A 19,479-nucleotide genomic window follows, 5' to 3' on the forward strand; every position below is an offset into this window, starting at 1 on the left:
ATAGATTTTTGCCCTTTAACTGTTTCTGCAGTACCATTACTCCAGTCACTTTCCGGGTAGTTACCATACCCCATTATTATCACTGTCCCAGCCCTTGAAGTTCTTTCTATCTGTGTGAGGAGCTGAGTCTCCACCTCATTAACACTGGGAGGCCTATAACAAACTCCAATGATGACCTTTGTAGTACCGCCCCCCATGTGCAGTTCCACCCCTAATACTTCAGCCTCATCACACTCTCCATCAACTAGGTCCTCTTTCACACTCGCTCTGAGATCACTTCTCACATAGAGACAGACTCCACCCCCTTTCCTGTTCCAGACTCCACCCCCTTTCCTATTCCAGACAGACTCCACCCCCTTTCCTATTTCCCCCGTCTCTCCGAAAGAGAACCTAGCCAGGAATATGAATGGCCCAGTCATGTGAGGAATGAAGCCAAGATTCAGCAATACCAATTCAATCCTAGTTCTCTTCATGCACCAAACCTTCCAACTCACCGATTGTGCTGGGCACACTTCCGGCATTGGGGAACAAACACTTTCATTCACTGACACCTTGTCCATTCACTGACACCTTGTTCATATGGATTTTGTGTATTTTTTATTTTCATACAAATGGTACCAATTCCACTGATTGTTTGTAACATGGGAACCTTCTTACCATCTGCCATAGCCCTCCCCCCATCTTTCCCCATTCCACCCCCCAATAAGTACTGACCTGTCTGATCTGTCTACCCCGTTATAATTGAATTCTCCCTCCCCCCTCTATCCTAGTTTATATATTCCTCCAGACTTCCCATAAACCCCTCCCCCAGCGCAGCAGACCCCCTTCCATTCAGGTGCAAACCATCTCTAGCATATAGGTTGTACACCAATGAAAAGTCAGCCCAGTGCTCTAGGTCAGGACTCCATTTTTATTCTTCTCCTGCTATCAATGGCCGACCCGGTCCCACACTTCATCCATGTCTTTGGGGGCCTCTGATCTCCTTATCAACTGTTTCTTCCATGATGAAGATCAGCCATGGAGTATATCTGAGGTGTATATCAGGGTGTGCTTCTTCCCCACGAGAGCTGGGATGTCCAGCAACATTCATCTAGAAGACATTTCCCGCACTCAAGGCACTAATACACCTCCAGGGCTGTGTGGGACCCCTGATGTACAGGAAGACAGGACTTCAGTGAGGAACATTTCCCTCACTCAGGACCAGACACTGGCTTCTCGCCCGTGTGAGATCTCTCATGTTTATGAAGATTGGACTTCTCTGAAAAACATTTCCCACACTCAGGAAAGGAATACGGATTTTTCCCCGTGTGAGATCTCTGATGTGTGTTAAGATGGGACTTCTGTGAAAAACATTTCCCACACTCAGGACAGGAATACGGCTTTTCCCCCGTGTGAGATCTCTGATGTGTGTTAAGATTGGACTTCTGTGAAAAACATTTCCTACACTCAGGACAGGAATACGGCTTTTCCCCCGTGTGAGATTTCTGGTGTCTGTAAAGATGGGACTTCGTTGAAAAACATTTGCCGCACTCAGGACAGGAAAGTGTCTTCTCCCACATGTGATACCTCTGATGTTTGTAAAAATCATAAGTCCGTGAAAATAATTTCCCGCACTCAGGACAGGAATACAGCTTCTCACCCCTGTGAGATCTCTGATGTCTGTAAAGATCGGACATATGTGAAAAACATTTTCCGCACTCAGCACAGGAATTTGGCTTCTCCCCTGTGTGAGATCTCTGATGTTTATGAAGACTGGACTTCTCTGAAAAGCATTTCCCGCACTCAGGACAGGAATACGGCTTCTCCCCCGTGTGAGATCTCTGATGTGTGTGAAGACTGGATTTCTGTGAAAAACATTTCCCGCACTCAGGACAGGAATATGGCTTCTCACTCGTGTGAGATCTCTGATGTTTGTTAAGATTAGACTTCCTTGAAAAACATTTCCCGCAGTCAGGACAGCAATACGGCTTCTCCCCCGTGTGAGATCTCTGATGTGTGTAAAGACTGGACTTGACTGAAAAACATTTCCCGCACTCAGGACATGAATATGGCTTCTCCCCCGTGTGAGATCTTTTATGCACATTAAGAATGGATTTAGAACTGAAACATTTCCTGCACTCAGGACAGGAGAAGCTCTTCCCTGTTGGAAGGCCGGCCCGGTCCCGCACGGTCTGAGGTTCCTCAGGATACGAGGAATCCGATGGTCCATCTACACTGGGTGGTGCCGGATGGACATTGGAGGGAGCCGGGTTTTCTCCTGGACTATACTGTGTGATGTCCTCATCTTCTACTTTCCAGTCTGGAGACAAAGTGAGACAATCCTCGGAGGTTTTCCTCATCTCCCGGCCATGGACTAAAATACAAAGACAAAGAGGATTACTAGACAGGAGCTGATTGGTTCCCCCAAACCAGGACTCCGCCCTCATCAGGCAGCTTGGTCTCTGAGGAGCTTACAATTCCACCCTCAAGGGAACTAGGAAATGGCTCCTCTGACCTCCTACCAGGTCATTTCTTTATTCATGGACCTTAGTCAGAGAGTGAGGAAACAACCAGAACTGTCTTTTATAGGAGGGACAGTGATGAGGGGATTATAGGACGAGGGTCCCCACCCCCTCTATCACTCATCGCCATCTTCCCAACACAAGAAGTACTGCACTTCCTTATTTAGTCCATGATTTAGTCATGAAGAACAGCGGGGCTGAGCCCCACCAGAGGTCAGAGAGTGAGGATGGGGGGAGAACAACCAAGATGAAGACTGGACTGATCCTGAAGACCACCATCATTGGGGTATTGACTCCTCCCTCATTATCACTTTCTGTTTAAGGGTCCAAAGTTGGAGGATGTTATCACATTATTATCACCATGTAAAAGTCTGTGCTCCAATCACATCATCCGATATAAAATGTCCAGCTGGGAGGAAATGGGAGCAAAAGAAGTAAAGCCGATGTAATGTACAACTTATTAAGGGAGTTAAAAGTTAGAAGTATATAGTATCAGAATGATATAATGTACAACATATATAGTATAAGGGTCAGGAGAACAAACAAGATGAAGACTGGACTGATCCTGAAGACCACCATCATTGGGGTATTGACTCCTCCCTCATTATCACTTTCTGTTTCACCACCTCCCGCCTGCCATACAGTCCAATGACGGGCGCAAGGTGGTTCTCTCGTTCTGATAGGACGTCATATGATGTCCTTCCATTCTCACCGCGCATGCATGGCTCAGGGAGCGCGCAGCGTGGAGATCGGCGGTGCGCTGTGTCCCTCGGAAACAGCGGATCACTGATCCACTGAAAGAGCTGAAGATGTCAGTTCGGTCATGTGATTAGCTGTGTCCAATCACAGCTGATCACATGTAAACAGGGAAATGCCGGTTATCGGCATTTCTCTCCTCTTGAGCTGTCACACTGACAGCTTGAGAGGAGAGCCAGTAATCGGCATTCCGCAGAGGGGACAGGTACACTGATCATCAGTGCCACCTGCCAGTGCCCATGAGTGCCATATCAATGCCACGTATCAGTGCCTATCAGTGCCCATCTGAGCTGCCTTTCAGTGTCACTCATCAGTGCCAGTCAGTGCCACCTATCAATGCCAGTCAGTGCCGCATATCAGTGCTGTCTCTCAGTGCCCATCAGTGATGCCTGTCAATGCCCATCAGTGCCACCTACCAGTGCCTCCTCATCAGTGCCCATCAGTGCCACCTATCAGTGTCCATCAGTGCATCTTATCAGTGGCCAACACTACAGCCTCATTAGCGCACATCAGTGAAGGAGAAAAATTACTTATTTACAAAATTTTATAACAAAAACTAAGAAAAAACTTTTTTTTTTCAAACTTTTCAGTGGTTTTTGGTTTGTTTAAGAAAAAAAAAACCCCCAAGGTGATTAAATGCCACCAAAATAAAGCTCTGTCTAAAAAAATTAATAAGAATTTCATATGGGTACAGTGTTGTATGACCGCGCAATTGTCATTCAAAGTGTGACAGCGCTGAAAGCTGGAAATTGGCCTGACAGGAAGGGGGTATAAGTGCCCTGTAGGCTAGTGGTTAAGGGTCCAAAGTTGGAGGATGTTATCACATTATTATCACCATGTAAAAGTCTGTGCTCCAATCACATCATCCGATATAAAATGTCCAGCTGGTAGGAAATGGGAGCAAAATTCCTCCTATGTAATGTACAAGTATATACTGCAGGGGTCAGGAGTATGTAATGTACAACACAGAGTATATAGTGCAGGGGTCAGGAGTATGTAATGTACAACATAGAGTATATAGTGCAGGGGTCAGGAGTATATAATGTACAACATAGAGTATATAGTGCAGGGGTCAGGAGTATATAATGTACAATATAGAGTATATAGTGCAGGGGTCAGGAGTGTGTAATGTACAACATAGAGTATATAGTGCAGGGGTCAGGAGTATGTAATGTACAACATAGAGTATATAGTGCAGGGGTCAGGAGTATGTAATGTACAACATAGAGTATATAGTGCAGGGGTCAGGAGTATATAATGTACAATATAGAGTATATAGTGCAGGGGTCAGGAGTATGTAATGTACAACATAGAGTATATAGTGCAGGGGTCAGGAGTATGTAATGTACAATATAGAGTATATAGTGCAGGGGTCAGGAGTGTGTAATGTACAACATAGAGTATATAGTGCAGGGGTCAGGAGTATGTAATGTACAACATAGAGTATATAGTGCAGGGGTCAGGAGTATGTAATGTACAACATAGAGTATATAGTGCAGGGGTCAGGAGTATGTAATGTACAACATAGAGTATATAGTGCAGGGGTCAGGACTATGGAATGTACAACATAGAGTATATAGTGCAGGGGTCAGGAGTATGTAATGTACAACATAGAGTATATAGTGCAGGGGTCAGGAGTATGTAATGTACAACATAGAGTATATAGTGCAGGGGTCAGGCGTACGTAATGTACAACATAGAGTATATAGTGCAGGGGCCAGGAGGATGTAATGTACAACATAGAGTATATAGTGCAGGGGTCAGGAGTCTGTAATGTACAACTTAGAGTATATAGTGCAGGGGTCAGGAGTATGGAATGTACAACATACAGTATATAGTGCAGGGGTCAGGAGTATGTAATGTACAACATAGAGTATATAGTGCAGGGGTCAGGAGTATGTAATGTACAACATAGAGTATATAGTGCAGGGGTCAGGAGTATGTAATGTACAACATAGAGTATATAGTGCAGGGGTCAGGACTATGGAATGTACAACATAGAGTATATAGTGCAGGGGTCAGGAGTATGTAATGTACAACATAGAGTATATAGTGCAGGGGTCAGGAGTATGTAATGTACAACATAGAGTATATAGTGCAGGGGTCAGGCGTACGTAATGTACAACATAGAGTATATAGTGCAGGGGCCAGGAGGATGTAATGTACAACATAGAGTATATAGTGCAGGGGTCAGGAGTCTGTAATGTACAACTTAGAGTATATAGTGCAGGGGTCAGGAGTATGGAATGTACAACATACAGTATATAGTGCAGGGGTCAGGAGTATGTAATGTACAACATAGAGTATATAGTGCAGGGGTCAGGAGTATGTAATGTACAACATAGAGTATATAGTGCAGGGGTCAGGAGTATGTAATGTACAACAGAGTATATAGTGCAGGGGTCAGGAGTATGTAATGTACAACATGGAGTATACAGTGCAGAGGTCCGGAGTATGTAATGTACAACATGGAGTATATAGTGCAGGGGTAAGGAGTATGTAATGTACAACATAGAGTATATAGTGCAGGGGTCAGGAGTATGTAATGTACAACATAGAGTATATAGTGCAGAGGTCAGAAGTTTGTAATGTACAACATAGAGTAGATAGTGCAGGGGTCAGGAGTATGTAATGTACAACATAGAGTATATAGTGCAGGGGTCAGGAGTATGGAATGTACAACACAGTATATAGTGCAGGGGTAAGGAGTATGTAATGTACAACATAGAGTATATAGTGCAGGGGTCAGGAGTATGTAATGTACAACATAGAGTATATAGTGCAGAGGTCAGAAGTATGTAATGTACAACATAGAGTAGATAGTGCAGGGGTCAGGAGTATGTAATGTACAACATAGAGTATATAGTGCAGGGGTCAGGAGTATGTAATGTACAACACAGTATATAGTGCAGGGGTCAGGAGTATGTAATGTACAACATAGAGTATATAGTGCAGGGGTTAGGAGTATGTAATGTACAACATAGAGTATATAGTGCAGGGGTTAGGAGTATGTATAATATAATTTATATAGTTTAATGGTCAAGGCTCATAATATTGGTATTCAGTAATTAAAGGTCCTTAAAGGGTTGCTTGTCTCCCATCTCCTGAGACTGCACTCAGTGACTTGGGTCTGAGACACTACAGACATATCCCTCCACCCGGCACAGCCAGCAGACCACAGAGCAAGGAACCCTGGAGGAGTCAGGCACAAGGCAGGAGACCCCAGTCACATGTCCTGGGTGCCTACATTATGCAATGCTTAGAGTAAAAATGAACATTTTGCTGCCAGCTGAACCCCAGAACCTCCATAAATCCAGTCTAGATACATAAATTGTGTCTGCAGCACAGAGAAGGAAGATTATCCGAGAGAAATCCAGGAATACAGGACGGGGAACACAGCTCAGGAAAGTGACCAGGGGATTACAGGCTGATATCACCCAGTCCCCACCCTACTCTGGACCAATCAGTGAGCAGTATGGGTGGAGGAATGGATTTAGTGTTCATGACCCACCTGTGCTGATCTCTGTAGGAGTGTCCTCCTCTATAAATGTCCCCGTTATTCCATCCTCCTCCATAGACTGCTGATCATCCCTCACATACGCCTCTTCTTCTTCTGCTTTCACCTCAAATTCTATATCGATTGGATCTCCACTCTAAATCAAGGAAATGAGGGAAAATATCATCTGTAAAATGTAAGGTCACATAAAAAAAATCCACACATTGTCTCCATGAGTTCATGTTCTAGATGCTCCATTCCACCAACCTTGCAATGGGGAGGGATGGTGTGACCTTCCTGTGTGGAATCCCGGGAATACAGAGGACGGGGACATCTCTCTGGTGGGTTCCTGGTATTAGGTGGCTCCATCATATCCTTGTGTCCTTCTGAAAACTCCTCCATCACTCCATACTCCTCATCCTCCTCTTTATACTCTTCTTTAACATCAATATTATCATCCCCGAGGATTCCACTCTGAAAGATATAATAAAACATTCATTGTAACAAACATGCTGTGTATAAATCACAACTACCAGTAATTGTCATCATCTACCTGATGATGGTGAGGGATGGTGTGACCTTCCTGTGTGGAATCCCGGGAATACAGAGGACGGGGACATCTCTCTGGTGGGTTCCCATGACTGGATCCATCTGTAGGAAACACACACACTGACTGAATCCATTGTTTCTATGTGTTTATCAGATGATGGGGGATCTAGGTGGATCCTCCGTACTGCTCTCTCCTTTACAATAAAGTCTCCTCTTACCCGGTGATGTGAGGGGCGGCTGATTGTCCATCATGACGTCCTTGTAGAGATCCTTGTGTCCTTCTAAATACTCCCACTCCTCCATGGAGAAATAGACAGTGACACCCTGACACCTTATAGGAACCTGACACACACAATGATACAGTCACCATCCAGACACATCCCTTGTCTGTTACTGGAGAATGTCCCAGAATTCCCGGCACCGCTCACCTCTCCTGTCAGCAGCTCAGTGATCTCTCTGGTGACTTCTAGAATCTTCTTCTTCTTTCTCTCTTCTATCAGGGAGGGAGGTGGAGGCAATGTGATGTCATATGATCTCCAGACTTCACAGGAGGAAAACTCTACATCTGAACACAAATAGTCACATCAAATGATATTCCCAGAATCCTCCTCACCTCTCCATTCAGGTCTCCATTTTATTAACCTCCCTGGCGGTATGATTATTTCAGATTTTTGGTGCTGAAAGCGGTACATTTTTTTGCATGGAAATATGTATTTTTTTTTTATTGTAGGCCTGTAATTTTTAGGAATAACTCACTGAAATCTGTCTGAACAAGAGTCTAGTAAACATCCCGGATATGATAAAACTTGAAACACGAAATCATAAATTATAATTTAATAAATAATCATAAAAATAATAATATAATAATAATAAATGTAATTGAATAATATAATCAAACCAAAAACACTGAAATGTGAAATATAGCGCCAAGTTCGCACATCGCTGAGCAAAGTCGCAGAATCGTTTTCAGTGTCTGATGAGGAATTTCCCCCGCCAATCATTATCACTCAATTCTGCAAGTGGTTCTGATTTACTATCGCTGTTCTCTAGCCGGTCTAAAACCGCGTCTTACCTAAATGGATGCTTTTTGGACGCCATGGACATTTCTCAGTTTCCTGGCAAAAAGAACAGACAAAATGCAGGCAGGGCGCCGGACAAAGCACTCGGGACACAATGTATGTGAAATGGTTTGATACAGGAATGTTTTACTATGTAATAATCATTTTTTAAAAATGAAATTTTTTAAAAAATTTCAAGTTTTCCGTCGGTTCTGGCGCCCGTACGTCCCGACGTCACAGGGACCGGAACACGGAAGTCGGATGCCGGCATTGGCCAGAGGAGATGGCCGGGGATGCTGCAGGGGACACATCGTGGGAGCGCAGGACAAGGTAAGCGCTTCAGGGAATCCCTATGCAGCGCCGCATGGTAAGCCCGAGTGTAGCTGGGGGGTGTTACCGCTTTTGGTACTGACATTTTACCCCGAGCTACACTCGGGAATACCGCCAGGGAGGTTAAAGCCCCACTTCAGGCTGAGGTGTAAATTACCAACACACAGGGCCTCACACTCCATAGGTTAAAAGTTTGTCATAAGCAATTTTGGCATCAATACATACAATAATGGACAAAAAGTCCAACTTTACTACTGAGGATGCCAAGGGTCCCCCACATCCTGAGAGCTAAGAGGTCAGCATGATGTCATAGGATTCTCTGACTGTGGAGGGACATTGGGAGGAGGAGCTGTGAGGTCAGTGTGATGTCATAGGATTCTCTGACTCTGGATGGAGGGACATTGGGAGGAGGAGCTGTGAGGTCAGTGTGATGTCATAGGATTCTCTGACTGTGGATGGAGGGACATTGGGAGGAGGAGCTGTGAGGTCAGTGTGATGTCATAGGATTCTCTGACTCTGGATGGAGGGACATTGGGAGGAGGAGCTGTGAGGTCAGCTCCATGGAAATTCAGCTGGTTCAGCAGGGATCGCTCACATTTCCATCCATGTGTGGTCACTGCCGGATAAAAGCCACTCCCCCAGCGGCTGCAGCCAATAGCTTCAGTGCTGATCTGTGTATTCTGAGAGTGGAGGAGTCCCCCCATTGTCAGAATACAAGAGTGCAGCGGGGAGGATTCCCCCATCCACCTCCAATGTGTGGATGGGGGAATCGCTTCAGTTTTTATGGTCATCCCGCTGGCTGAACAATAAAACTGAACCATGTAGGCCAGCTTTGGGGGCAAATATATTATCATCAACTCCTCCCCCTGAAGGGGTTCATCTACGTATTACCTCCTCTGCTGCCAGATCCTGGAATGTCTCCTCTCTACTCCCTCATTACTCCATACGGTTTCCTCTGGAACGTCCTGTCTGTATCTGACATCACTTCCTGTCTGTACCTGACATCACTTCCTGTCTGTCTTCCATAGAGACTTCCTGTCTGGGTAGAAGTGAGATCCCCACCTTGTGGAGCTCAGAGGAACTGCAGCCCCGAGAAGCGTCTGGTAGTGTGACCCCGACCTTGTGCTGGGTGTGTATGGACTGTAGATCCTTATAGAGGGGTCACCTCCACTCCCACCAAGGGGGACAGAAATATATGACTCCTCGGGGGAGGGGTTTTGGCTCCTTTGATTTTGCAGTAACATTGATTGCAGATTTAGTCCTGTAGAACATCTGGTATATGGATACAAAGCCCCCCAGCTGGGAGTAAAGGGTGGAAATGGCTGGTGACCCCCAGATTTGGGCAATGATGTCATCACTATAAATGGATAAAACCCGCGCTATGTGTAACAACTCCAAACCTACAAAAACCTTCTAGCGGACTGCTGCTGTAACAAAGGGAAGGATTCCCTGTCATCTAGAAGAGCATTATGTGTCACAGCGCTGTCCTATTGTGTGTGCACAGAAATCATCACAAATACACTACAAATATGTGGAGACATTCAGAGATAAAGAGCTCGGGGCTCCAAATCCTATTCTCTGCACATCCACTGCTTCCACTTTACACCCACTTCATTGGTCTTATGGGGTTTATCAATACACACCCTTCTGTTTTTGGGTGATACAAATGCCTGATTGACACAACCAATGACATTAATCAGTGAATTTGGCTCCTTCTCCGGCTTCTCGATAAATTGGGATAAGTCCACCCTTCTCCCACTGGACACCCTTACACATCCCACACCACCTAAAGCTGCGCAGATTGAAATAGTGGCCTCCTTTATATATCTGGGTATTATCATTCACCCCACTCTATCGAATATACAGATCTAAACTGACATCCATTCATTAAAACATTTCAACAGAAAACAACTAGCTGGACTAAACTCCCTCGATCCGTGGTAGGGAGGTGTAACTTCATCAGAATGATCTGGGCCCCTCAATGACTTTATATTCTGCACAACGTCCCTGTTTGGATTCCTATACGGATCTTTAGAAGATTTGATATGGTGTTTGGCTCCTTAATCTGGTGGATACCACGCCTTGGATTGAACTAGAAACTCTACAGGAGGCTAAAAGATATGGGAGGCCCTGAGGTTCCCAATCCTTCTCTTTATTATATTGTGGCCCAGTTACAACACTTTCCAGCCTGGCAGGACAATCCACACCCAGACCCGGTCAGGTCACTTCTTCTAGGGATTGTGTCCACAGATCATTTAGTGGAATGCCTGGAAGCAGGTGAGTTCAAAGCCCTAGCACAGTTCCCCACTCTAGCACTGATTGACAGAATGTGGAGCAAGGCCAAATATTATTTCCAATCTCAAGGTTTTACCACATTCACACGTATCCTTAATAACCAGAACTACCCGGAGCTTCTTAAACTGAAGGGCTTTGCAGTGCGGACAGCTGTGGCTCTTAAATATGTCCCTCAGCCGTACCATGGGAAATTGATGAAAGACATTCAAACTTTAAGGGCGGAGCTTGGCTTGCCTAACTCTCTCTTTTTTCAATGCCTACAATTTAGACATGCCATCTTTGCACAGGCCAGGTCTTCATCGTGGGTCTTGGATAACCCCATTCTTCTTAGTCGACTGGTGCACTCCCCCACCAAAAAGGGACAGATCTCCTCACTATATAGTGCATTGATCCAACGGGTATCCAGGGCCATGTCTGTTAATTGTAGACTGCAGTGGTCCAGGGATTTGGAGTGTATTTCTGATGAAGAGTGGTCCACGGTTCTTTTAATATTTTATTGGCATCTGTGTCTTCATCACAAAAGCTTACCCAGCTTTTCATTGTCCATCACACCTATTTCACCCCCCCAGAGATTATTTGATTGGCACAGGAGGGACACCCCCCTTTGCCCACGTTGTGCTATAGAAACCGGAACCCTATTACATATGCTGTGGAAATGCCCTAAATGAGTGAGCTATTGGACATCTGTAATGAAGCTGAATAATAAAATGTTCACTCTTGCTCTCCCTGTAGATCCTAAATGTTGTTTGTTGGGGTGGTTAGATGAGGACATAGTTGAACCCTCACATACACAGCTATAACTCATCTTTTATTTATGGCTAGGAAGCATAAGGTTTGGTCATGGTTCCCTACCTACACGGGATGGGGAATAAGGTGTGGTCATGGTTCCCTACCTACACGGGATGGGTGATAAGGTGTGGTCATGGTTCCCTACCTACACGGGATGGGGAATAAGGTGTGGTCATGGTTCCCTACCTACACGGGATGGGGAATAAGGTGTGGTCATGGTTCCCTACCTACACGGGATGGGGAATAAGGTGTGGTCATGGTTCCCTACCTACACGGGATGGGGAATAACACTCATGATAAATAATGACACAAACATTATTGATGATATACTGGAGAGGACCTCTAAGGACATGGGGTTGCTAAATACCGAGACCAGAGCTATTGGAGAACAGCTGGAGATGCCAGAATTAGCTATGGAAAGCATGAGTGCTGCTCTGACAGGTCTGTGTGAGATGACAGAGGACATCTATCAGTCAGGGATACGCCAGTAGGAGGAGCTCGAGCGGCAGCGCAATGACATCATATCCAGCATCGACGCCATCTTGGTGCACCCGGATATATCCACACATGCAGTACACCCATGCTGTAGTGGAACTAATGCTGTGAAAACATCTACAGATGTGAGTAGATCCGTCTTTATATTTTAACAATAAAAGGTTTCACACTATATCGGATTTTCTTACTTTATTGGGGACGAGTTTGCAAGGTCATTGGCCCTGAGAAGCAGGAGAGTTCAGGGGAGACCCCGGTACAGGAGAGAGTCCCAACATTACTACTAACAAGGAAGCTTTCCTGTGGAACAGCAATACTGCAAGGCTCATTGGCCCTGTGGGGCCGGGGCAGGAAGGTGAGGGGGCACCCCAGCCACTGAGGACTGTCACTGATTGGTTGCACACCTGCATGAAGATCATAATTATTATCATGAATTGATTTTTTCCGTTAAGGCCACTTTATTATTGTGTTGTGCATGCCACACACTATGAAGGGGTTTATGCCCCCATGTAGCATGTATTGAGGGACACAAGGACTATTGTACTTTATAGGCCATCTGGAATATTGGGGTTCTATTTACTTCTATACACTTATGTGTTTCTATCACATCCTTGTAAGAGTTTTCTATATGTGCTCACATCAGTTTATTTGTATTATTCCATTATATTTGTCTATGTGATATTATTGTCTAGCGCTGCACTACCTATATATTCATCTCAGCCCCCCTGACCACATTGTGACCCCTCTGGCTATCACACCTCAGCTGCTAAGCAGCTTCTGACCAACCATTAGGGTGTAGATCCCCCTGGCTGAACTAGGAGGGCGCTACAATGTATAATCTTCTACCTCAAAAGTCCAATTTTACTAGAAATACAAAAAGTATATGTGAGCTAGAAGGAATCACTCTCCTGTGGGAACACTTCAAACATTAGAGCTCCCCCTAGCTGCAGCCTGGTAATGACATTACTAGGAGGTCTGTTCATTTATCTGCTCCATACTTCCCGTCTTTATATAATTTAACATAACATAATACAATACAATAGAATATATTATATCTCCTGACATTTAGGGGTCTATTCATAAAAAACATTTGTATAGCAGTGCGCTCAGTGACAAAGCATGTACATTCCTTCTGTGTGAATGGGGAACAATTTAAAATGAATTTTGACTTAAAATAGAAAATGTTGCCTTTTGTTAGAATTTCTATGAGGAAGATCATATTTTCATTGTTTCCCCGGGTTGAACCATGGGAGTTATTATACCAAATAATAGACAAGGGTCATTTTCAGGTCTCAAGTCCCGCAAGGGACACACTTTTCCCCAACTGAAGTATTTTGTTCTGTGTATAGAGAAGGAATGGAAGCCGGGACCCCTCAGTGCAGGAACAAGGGGGGGGGGTGATTACAAACACCAAATAATCCCGTGGTGGTCCCCACATCCTCTAGTCTAGCTGAGATGTCATTGTTCTGCCAATGAGAAGGATGAACAAGATGAAGAGACGCGGTATATGGAAGTATTCTCTACGTTTCTGCACACACAGGGACCATTATTCCAAGCTGAGGGATTCTGGGAGAGCTCGGGAATAAATGTCACAATGGAAGAATTTCTGTACTCCAATGTAATGAGGACAAGAGAAGTCCCACATCATGGATTATACACTGTGTCACGGATAAAATGCATGCCCATGACGACTAGCTAACCAAGGCGTGGTCCACCCGTGACTTGGGGTAAAGAGGGAATGAGGGGGACTTTCAGCATATAAGACTGGCCAGGATACCCTTTCACAGCCCACACTACCTCTGGCCACCACTAGAGGGAGACTCCACTCCAGCTGGCTGACCACACACAGGCAGATATGAATCTTATATACAATCTGGTGCACGCTAAGGATTGAGGAGCAGTCTAGCAATTGGCACACCCTTCTAGGATTCCTCCAGCTATCCTACAAGCTAGAACCCCGGTGTTAATCACTCTTCCACTGTCCACAGACCCCCACATTAGACACACAACACACGGTAGCTTGCCACCACCCAACAGTTTGTCCACAGACTGTTCTACTGGGCCACCACACACACACAGATCTCCGTCTGGCAGATCTATGTTACAATCTGCAGGCAATCTGCCAACACACAGTACAATTGCATGCAGATTGGCAATGAACTTAGACCGAGCACATAGACTCTACAATACAACAATCTCTCCGGAGATATGAGCCCGAGCTTAGTACACAGAAGTCACTTATTCATTTTATGATTTAATATCCCAAAAGTGGGCAATGCATTAAATATGTACAAAGAAAAAAAGTTGCCGAAAATACAAAAAGACACACAATTGGCTATTCACAATAAAATAAAAGGGAATAAAAACAGAAATAAAACTTTTACCAAGATTTATCCTGTGACTGGAGCAAGTCAGAGAAAGTCCACGATTCACCAGTCACATGGAACCGGCTCCGTACAAATCACCCCGTCCATATCTCAGGTTCCTCAATTTATTGAAATATGGATGTGGGCTGCACATTAGCCCTTGGCCAATCAACCCTGGGGGGTGTTCCTGTAGCAGCCCATTGGATGTTCTGGGTTCTGAAGTGCCCAGAGCTGAATGGGCCAGGAATAGTTTGGATCACTTGGTCAGCGATAGAATTTCCGACACCAGTGTGTTAGTCCGAACACAACAGAACCAATCGCTGTTCAGCTGTTGCAATCAGGCACCATATAACTGTTTCCTGTGTTTCTCTGGAATTCCACAGGGGCTACAAATAGTTTTACATGCAGATGTAGCCTACAGTGTGTCCAAACAGAAGGAAGTATTTTCATCTCTCTGCAACAAATATTTTAGCTTTTATGAGAGATGAAATACATTCCTTTGATTTGTGGATATAAATCAAAGCTGACAGACACTTTCAGAGCCTTCTCCTGGTCTCCTGCTGACTCTTGTAGCCGAAATGACTAGGATTCTTCTTCTAGGTTCAAGAAGGTGGCAAACTCTGGCTACATAGGTGACAACATTGTATTGGCATCCAGGTGACACCTCTAGCCTAGAAGCTGCTCTGTCCTTTCAGATGCTAATTGGTGAACATATGTCTCTGACCGAATACTGAACACTTATCTGTAATAACATGGAATGAAACTAGATTCACAATTACATATTTCTACTGATCACCTCACATCTCAGCTACTCGACCCTTACATTTATGTTACGCACTGCTCCAAAAAATGAAAGGAACACTTTGAAAACCCATCAGATCTCAATGAGGAAAAATCTCCTGCTGGATCTCACTACTGACATGGGCTGGGTAATGTGTTAGGAATGTAAGGATGCCCCATTGTTTTATGGAAATGAAAATGATCGATCTACAGAGAACTGAATTCAAAGACACCCCAAAAAATCAAGAAAAAATGATGCAGCAGGCGAGTCCATTTTACCGAAATTTAATTGCAGCAACTCAGAATGGTCCTCGGTAGATTGTATAGCCCCCACATGCTTGCATGCATGCCTGACTATGTTGGAGTATGCTCCTAATGAGACCACGGATGGTGTCCTGGGGGATTTCATCCCAGATCTGGACCAGGGCATCACTGTGCTCCTGGACAGTCTAAAGTGCAACCTGGCAGCTTGGATGAATCTAAACATGACATCCCAGAGATGTTCTATTGGATTTAGGTCAGGACAGCATGGGGGGCCATTCAGTGGTATTAATTCCTTCATCCTTCAGAAACTGCCTGCACACTTTTGCCACATGAGGCCGGGTATTGTCGTGCACCAGGAGGAACCAAGGACCCAATGCACCAGGAGGAACCCAGGACCCACTGCACCAGTGTAGGGTCTGAAAATGGGTCCAAAGATTTCATCCCAATACCTAATGGCAGTCAGGGTGCCATTGTCTAGCCCAGGGGTGGGCAAACTTTTTGACTTGAGGGCCGCAATGGGTTCATATATTGGACCCGGGGGCCGGACCAAGAGTAGATGAATGATGTGTATGTGTCATCCATAGTAAGTATAGTAATATTCCCCCATAGTAAGCATAGTAATTAATCCCCCATAGTAATTAATCCCCCATATAGTAATTCATCCCCCATATAGTAATTCATCCCCCATAGTAATTCATCCCCCATATAGTAATTCATCCCCCATAGTAATTCATCCCCCATATAGTAATTCATCCCCCATATAGTAATTCGTCCCCCATATAGTAATTCGTCCCCCATATAGTAATTCGTCCCCCATAGTAATTCATCCCCCCTATAGTAATTCATCCCCCATAGTAATTCATCCCCCATATAGTAATTCATCCCCCATAGTAATTCATCCCCCACATAGTAATTCATCCCCCACATAGTAATTCATCCCCCATATTAATTCATCCCCCATATTAATTCATCCCCCATATAGTAATTCATCCCCCATATAGTAAGTCCCCCATATAGTAATTCATTCCCCATATAGTAAGTCCCCCATATAGTAATTCATTCCCCATATAGTAAGTCCCCCATATAGTAATTCATCCCCCATATAGTAAGTCCCCCATATAGTAATTCATTCCCCATATAGTAAGTCCTCCATATAGTAATTAATTCCCCATATAGTAAGTCCCCCATATAGTAATTCATTCCCCATATAGTAAGTCCTCCATATAGTAATTCATTCCCCATATAGTAAGTCCTCCATATAGTAATTAATTCCCCATATAGTAAGTCCCCCATATAGTAATTCATTCCCCATATAGTAAGTCCTCCATATAGTAATTAATTCCCCATATAGTAAGTCCCCCATATAGTAATTCATCCCCCATATAGTAAGTCCCCCCTGTGTCAATTCACTTACCTTTGGTCCGCGCGTTCCTCTCGTATTCCCGCGCCGTTCTGGTCTTCAGGGAGGACTGTGAGAGGAGTTCGTCACGCTGCCCCGCCTACATCCTGGCTGCCCCGCCTACATCCTGACAGCTGCAGAGTCCTGACGTCCGAGAGGAGGGAGGGGGGCGGCCATCCGAGAGGGGGGGCGGCCATCCGAGAGGAGAGGAGGGAGGGGAGAGGAGGAGAGGAGGGAGGGGAGCGGGCGCCCGGCACACAGGAGAGCCGCATCTAAATTTGTAAAGAGCCGCGGCTTGCCGACCACTGGCCTTGCGGGAGCCTAGCTCCGCGGGCCGGATTAAAAGGTCCGCCGGGCCGTATACGGCCCGCGGGCCGTAGTTTGCCCATTGCTGGTCTAGCCTGTAAAGGTCTGTGCGTCCCTGCATGAATATGCCTCCCAAGACCATCACTGACCCACCACCAAAACTTTCATGCTGAATGATGTTAAAGGCAGCAGAACGTTCTCCATGGCTTCTCCAGACCCTTTCATATCTGTCACATGTGCTCAGGGGGAACCTGCTCTCATCTGTGAAAAGCACAGGGCACCAGTGTTGGACCTGCCAATTCTGGGGTTCAATGGCAAATGCCAATCCAGCTCTATGGTGCCAGGTAGTGAGCACAGGGCCCACTAGAGGATGTTGGGTCCTCAGGACACCCTCATGAAGTTCCTCCTTGCACAAAGGAGTAGATACTGTTCTGCTGGTGGGTTAAGAAACTTCTATGACCCTTTCCAGCTCTCCTAGAGTAACTGCCTGTCTCCTGGAATCACCTCCATGCTCTTGTCTCCTGGAATCACCTCCATGCTCTTGTCTCCTGGAATCTCCTCCATGCTCTTGTCTCCTGGAATCTCCTCCATGCTCTTGAGACTGTGCTGGGAGACACAGCAAACCTTCTGGCAATGGCAGGTATTGATGGTCCATCCTGGAGGAGTTGGACTGCCTGTGCAACCTCTCTATGGTCCAGGTATGGCCTCATGCTACCAGTAGTGACACTGACCCTAGCCAAAAGGAAAACTAGTGAAGAACAGTCAGAAAAGATGAGTAGGGAAAAAAATGTCAGTGGCCTCCACCTGTAAATTCCTGTTTCGAGGGTTGACTAATTGTTGCCCATCTAGTGCACCTGATAATTTCATTAACACCAAAGCAGCTGAAACTGATTAACAGCCCCCTCTGCGACTTCACTGACCAGATCAATATCTCAGGAGTCTCATTGACTTGATGCTAGACTCTGATTAATAAGTCTTTCTTTCATTTTTTGAGCCGTGTATTATGAATGCTAACTCTACAAAGCTGCAGATCTGTGAGAGTTCTTTTCTGGATTCTTCTGTTTATAGATTACTGAGACCTTTACAGTAAGATGTACATTTCCTCATGTATTGTTCTATTTGTGTGTTTTGTTTTTTATGTTTCCCTTCCCTCCACCCATCAACCAATAAGTTTGGAGACCACTGCTCTAGTGGGACCAGGGAAAAGAAAGAAGAGATGCAGCAGAGCACAGCACTGGATCAAGAATAAACTCAGAGTAAACGGATCCACCTTGCATTAGAGTGGAAAGCCAGCTGTGATGACATTTGCGTGCTGCTGCCCACAATCTCTGGCGAGAAGGGGGAGTACTTTAGTCCACAGACACACTCCCGGGATGGATTACTGCTACCCAGCCTAACCAGAGGGATACCACCTACCAGGAGCTCATAGGGGGACCCCTAGTGGAAGAGGACCATCAGCCTCATACCCAACAGAGGGAGGACCACCCACTATCAGATGACATCGGGATTATTTATACACAAAACCGCATTTATTATGCGCGTCCGGTGAGTGCGCATTGCCTTATCATTACCACACGGGTACCGGATCTCTAAGTCACCTGAGCACTTATATCTTTATATTGATTTGCTGGACTATCTTCTTCGGCTTTTGAACTTTTATTTATATATATTTACAATTTAATAAGGATTTATTTTCTTTTCTTTACACACATTGGTTTTAACATCAAGCGCTGCACTTTATATATACATTGCTATTTCCTAGGGTGATATTGGTACCTTTTTTGTGCATAGCAGCTTGTTACCTATATACTTAGGCGCTTTTACTACTTACTGCATACATTTTTGTTTTTTCTGTTGGTTGGACTGGATGGATTGGTGTCTTTTTTCCATCCAGATGAACTCTGTAACTATGTAACAAGGTGACTCCAGTAACACTGCTGAGACTCATTTTGTTTTCGTGAAAAGGTACAAAAAGGAACCTCCATGTTTCCATATAATTCATGCTATATGAAAAGACGTGATGGGGATAAAATACCAGATTGTCTCATAAGAATGTAGGACGTATATTATGGTATGTTTGCTGATTTGTAATCCCATG

At 44.9% G+C, this 19,479-nt stretch overlaps 1 protein-coding gene across 1 annotated transcript in view; it reads right to left on the reverse strand.

Annotated features, from left to right (window-relative positions):
• Positions 1-779: 779 nt before the first annotated feature.
• Positions 780-19,479, reverse strand: part of LOC149468114 (uncharacterized) — a 91,970-nt gene continuing 73,270 nt past the window's right edge. Inside the window, exon 3 of the mRNA XM_089670636.1 lies at positions 780-2,070. Coding sequence (XP_089526762.1) covers positions 1,191-2,070 — 880 coding nt within the window. The 3' untranslated portion in view covers positions 780-1,190. The remainder of the gene's footprint in view (positions 2,071-19,479) is intronic.

The sequence above is a fragment of the Staurois parvus genome, unplaced genomic scaffold (genome assembly GCF_062004578.1).
Source record: "Staurois parvus isolate SC_StPar_1 unplaced genomic scaffold, SC_StPar_1.0 ptg000092l, whole genome shotgun sequence".
Taxonomy (NCBI): domain Eukaryota; kingdom Metazoa; phylum Chordata; class Amphibia; order Anura; family Ranidae; genus Staurois; species Staurois parvus.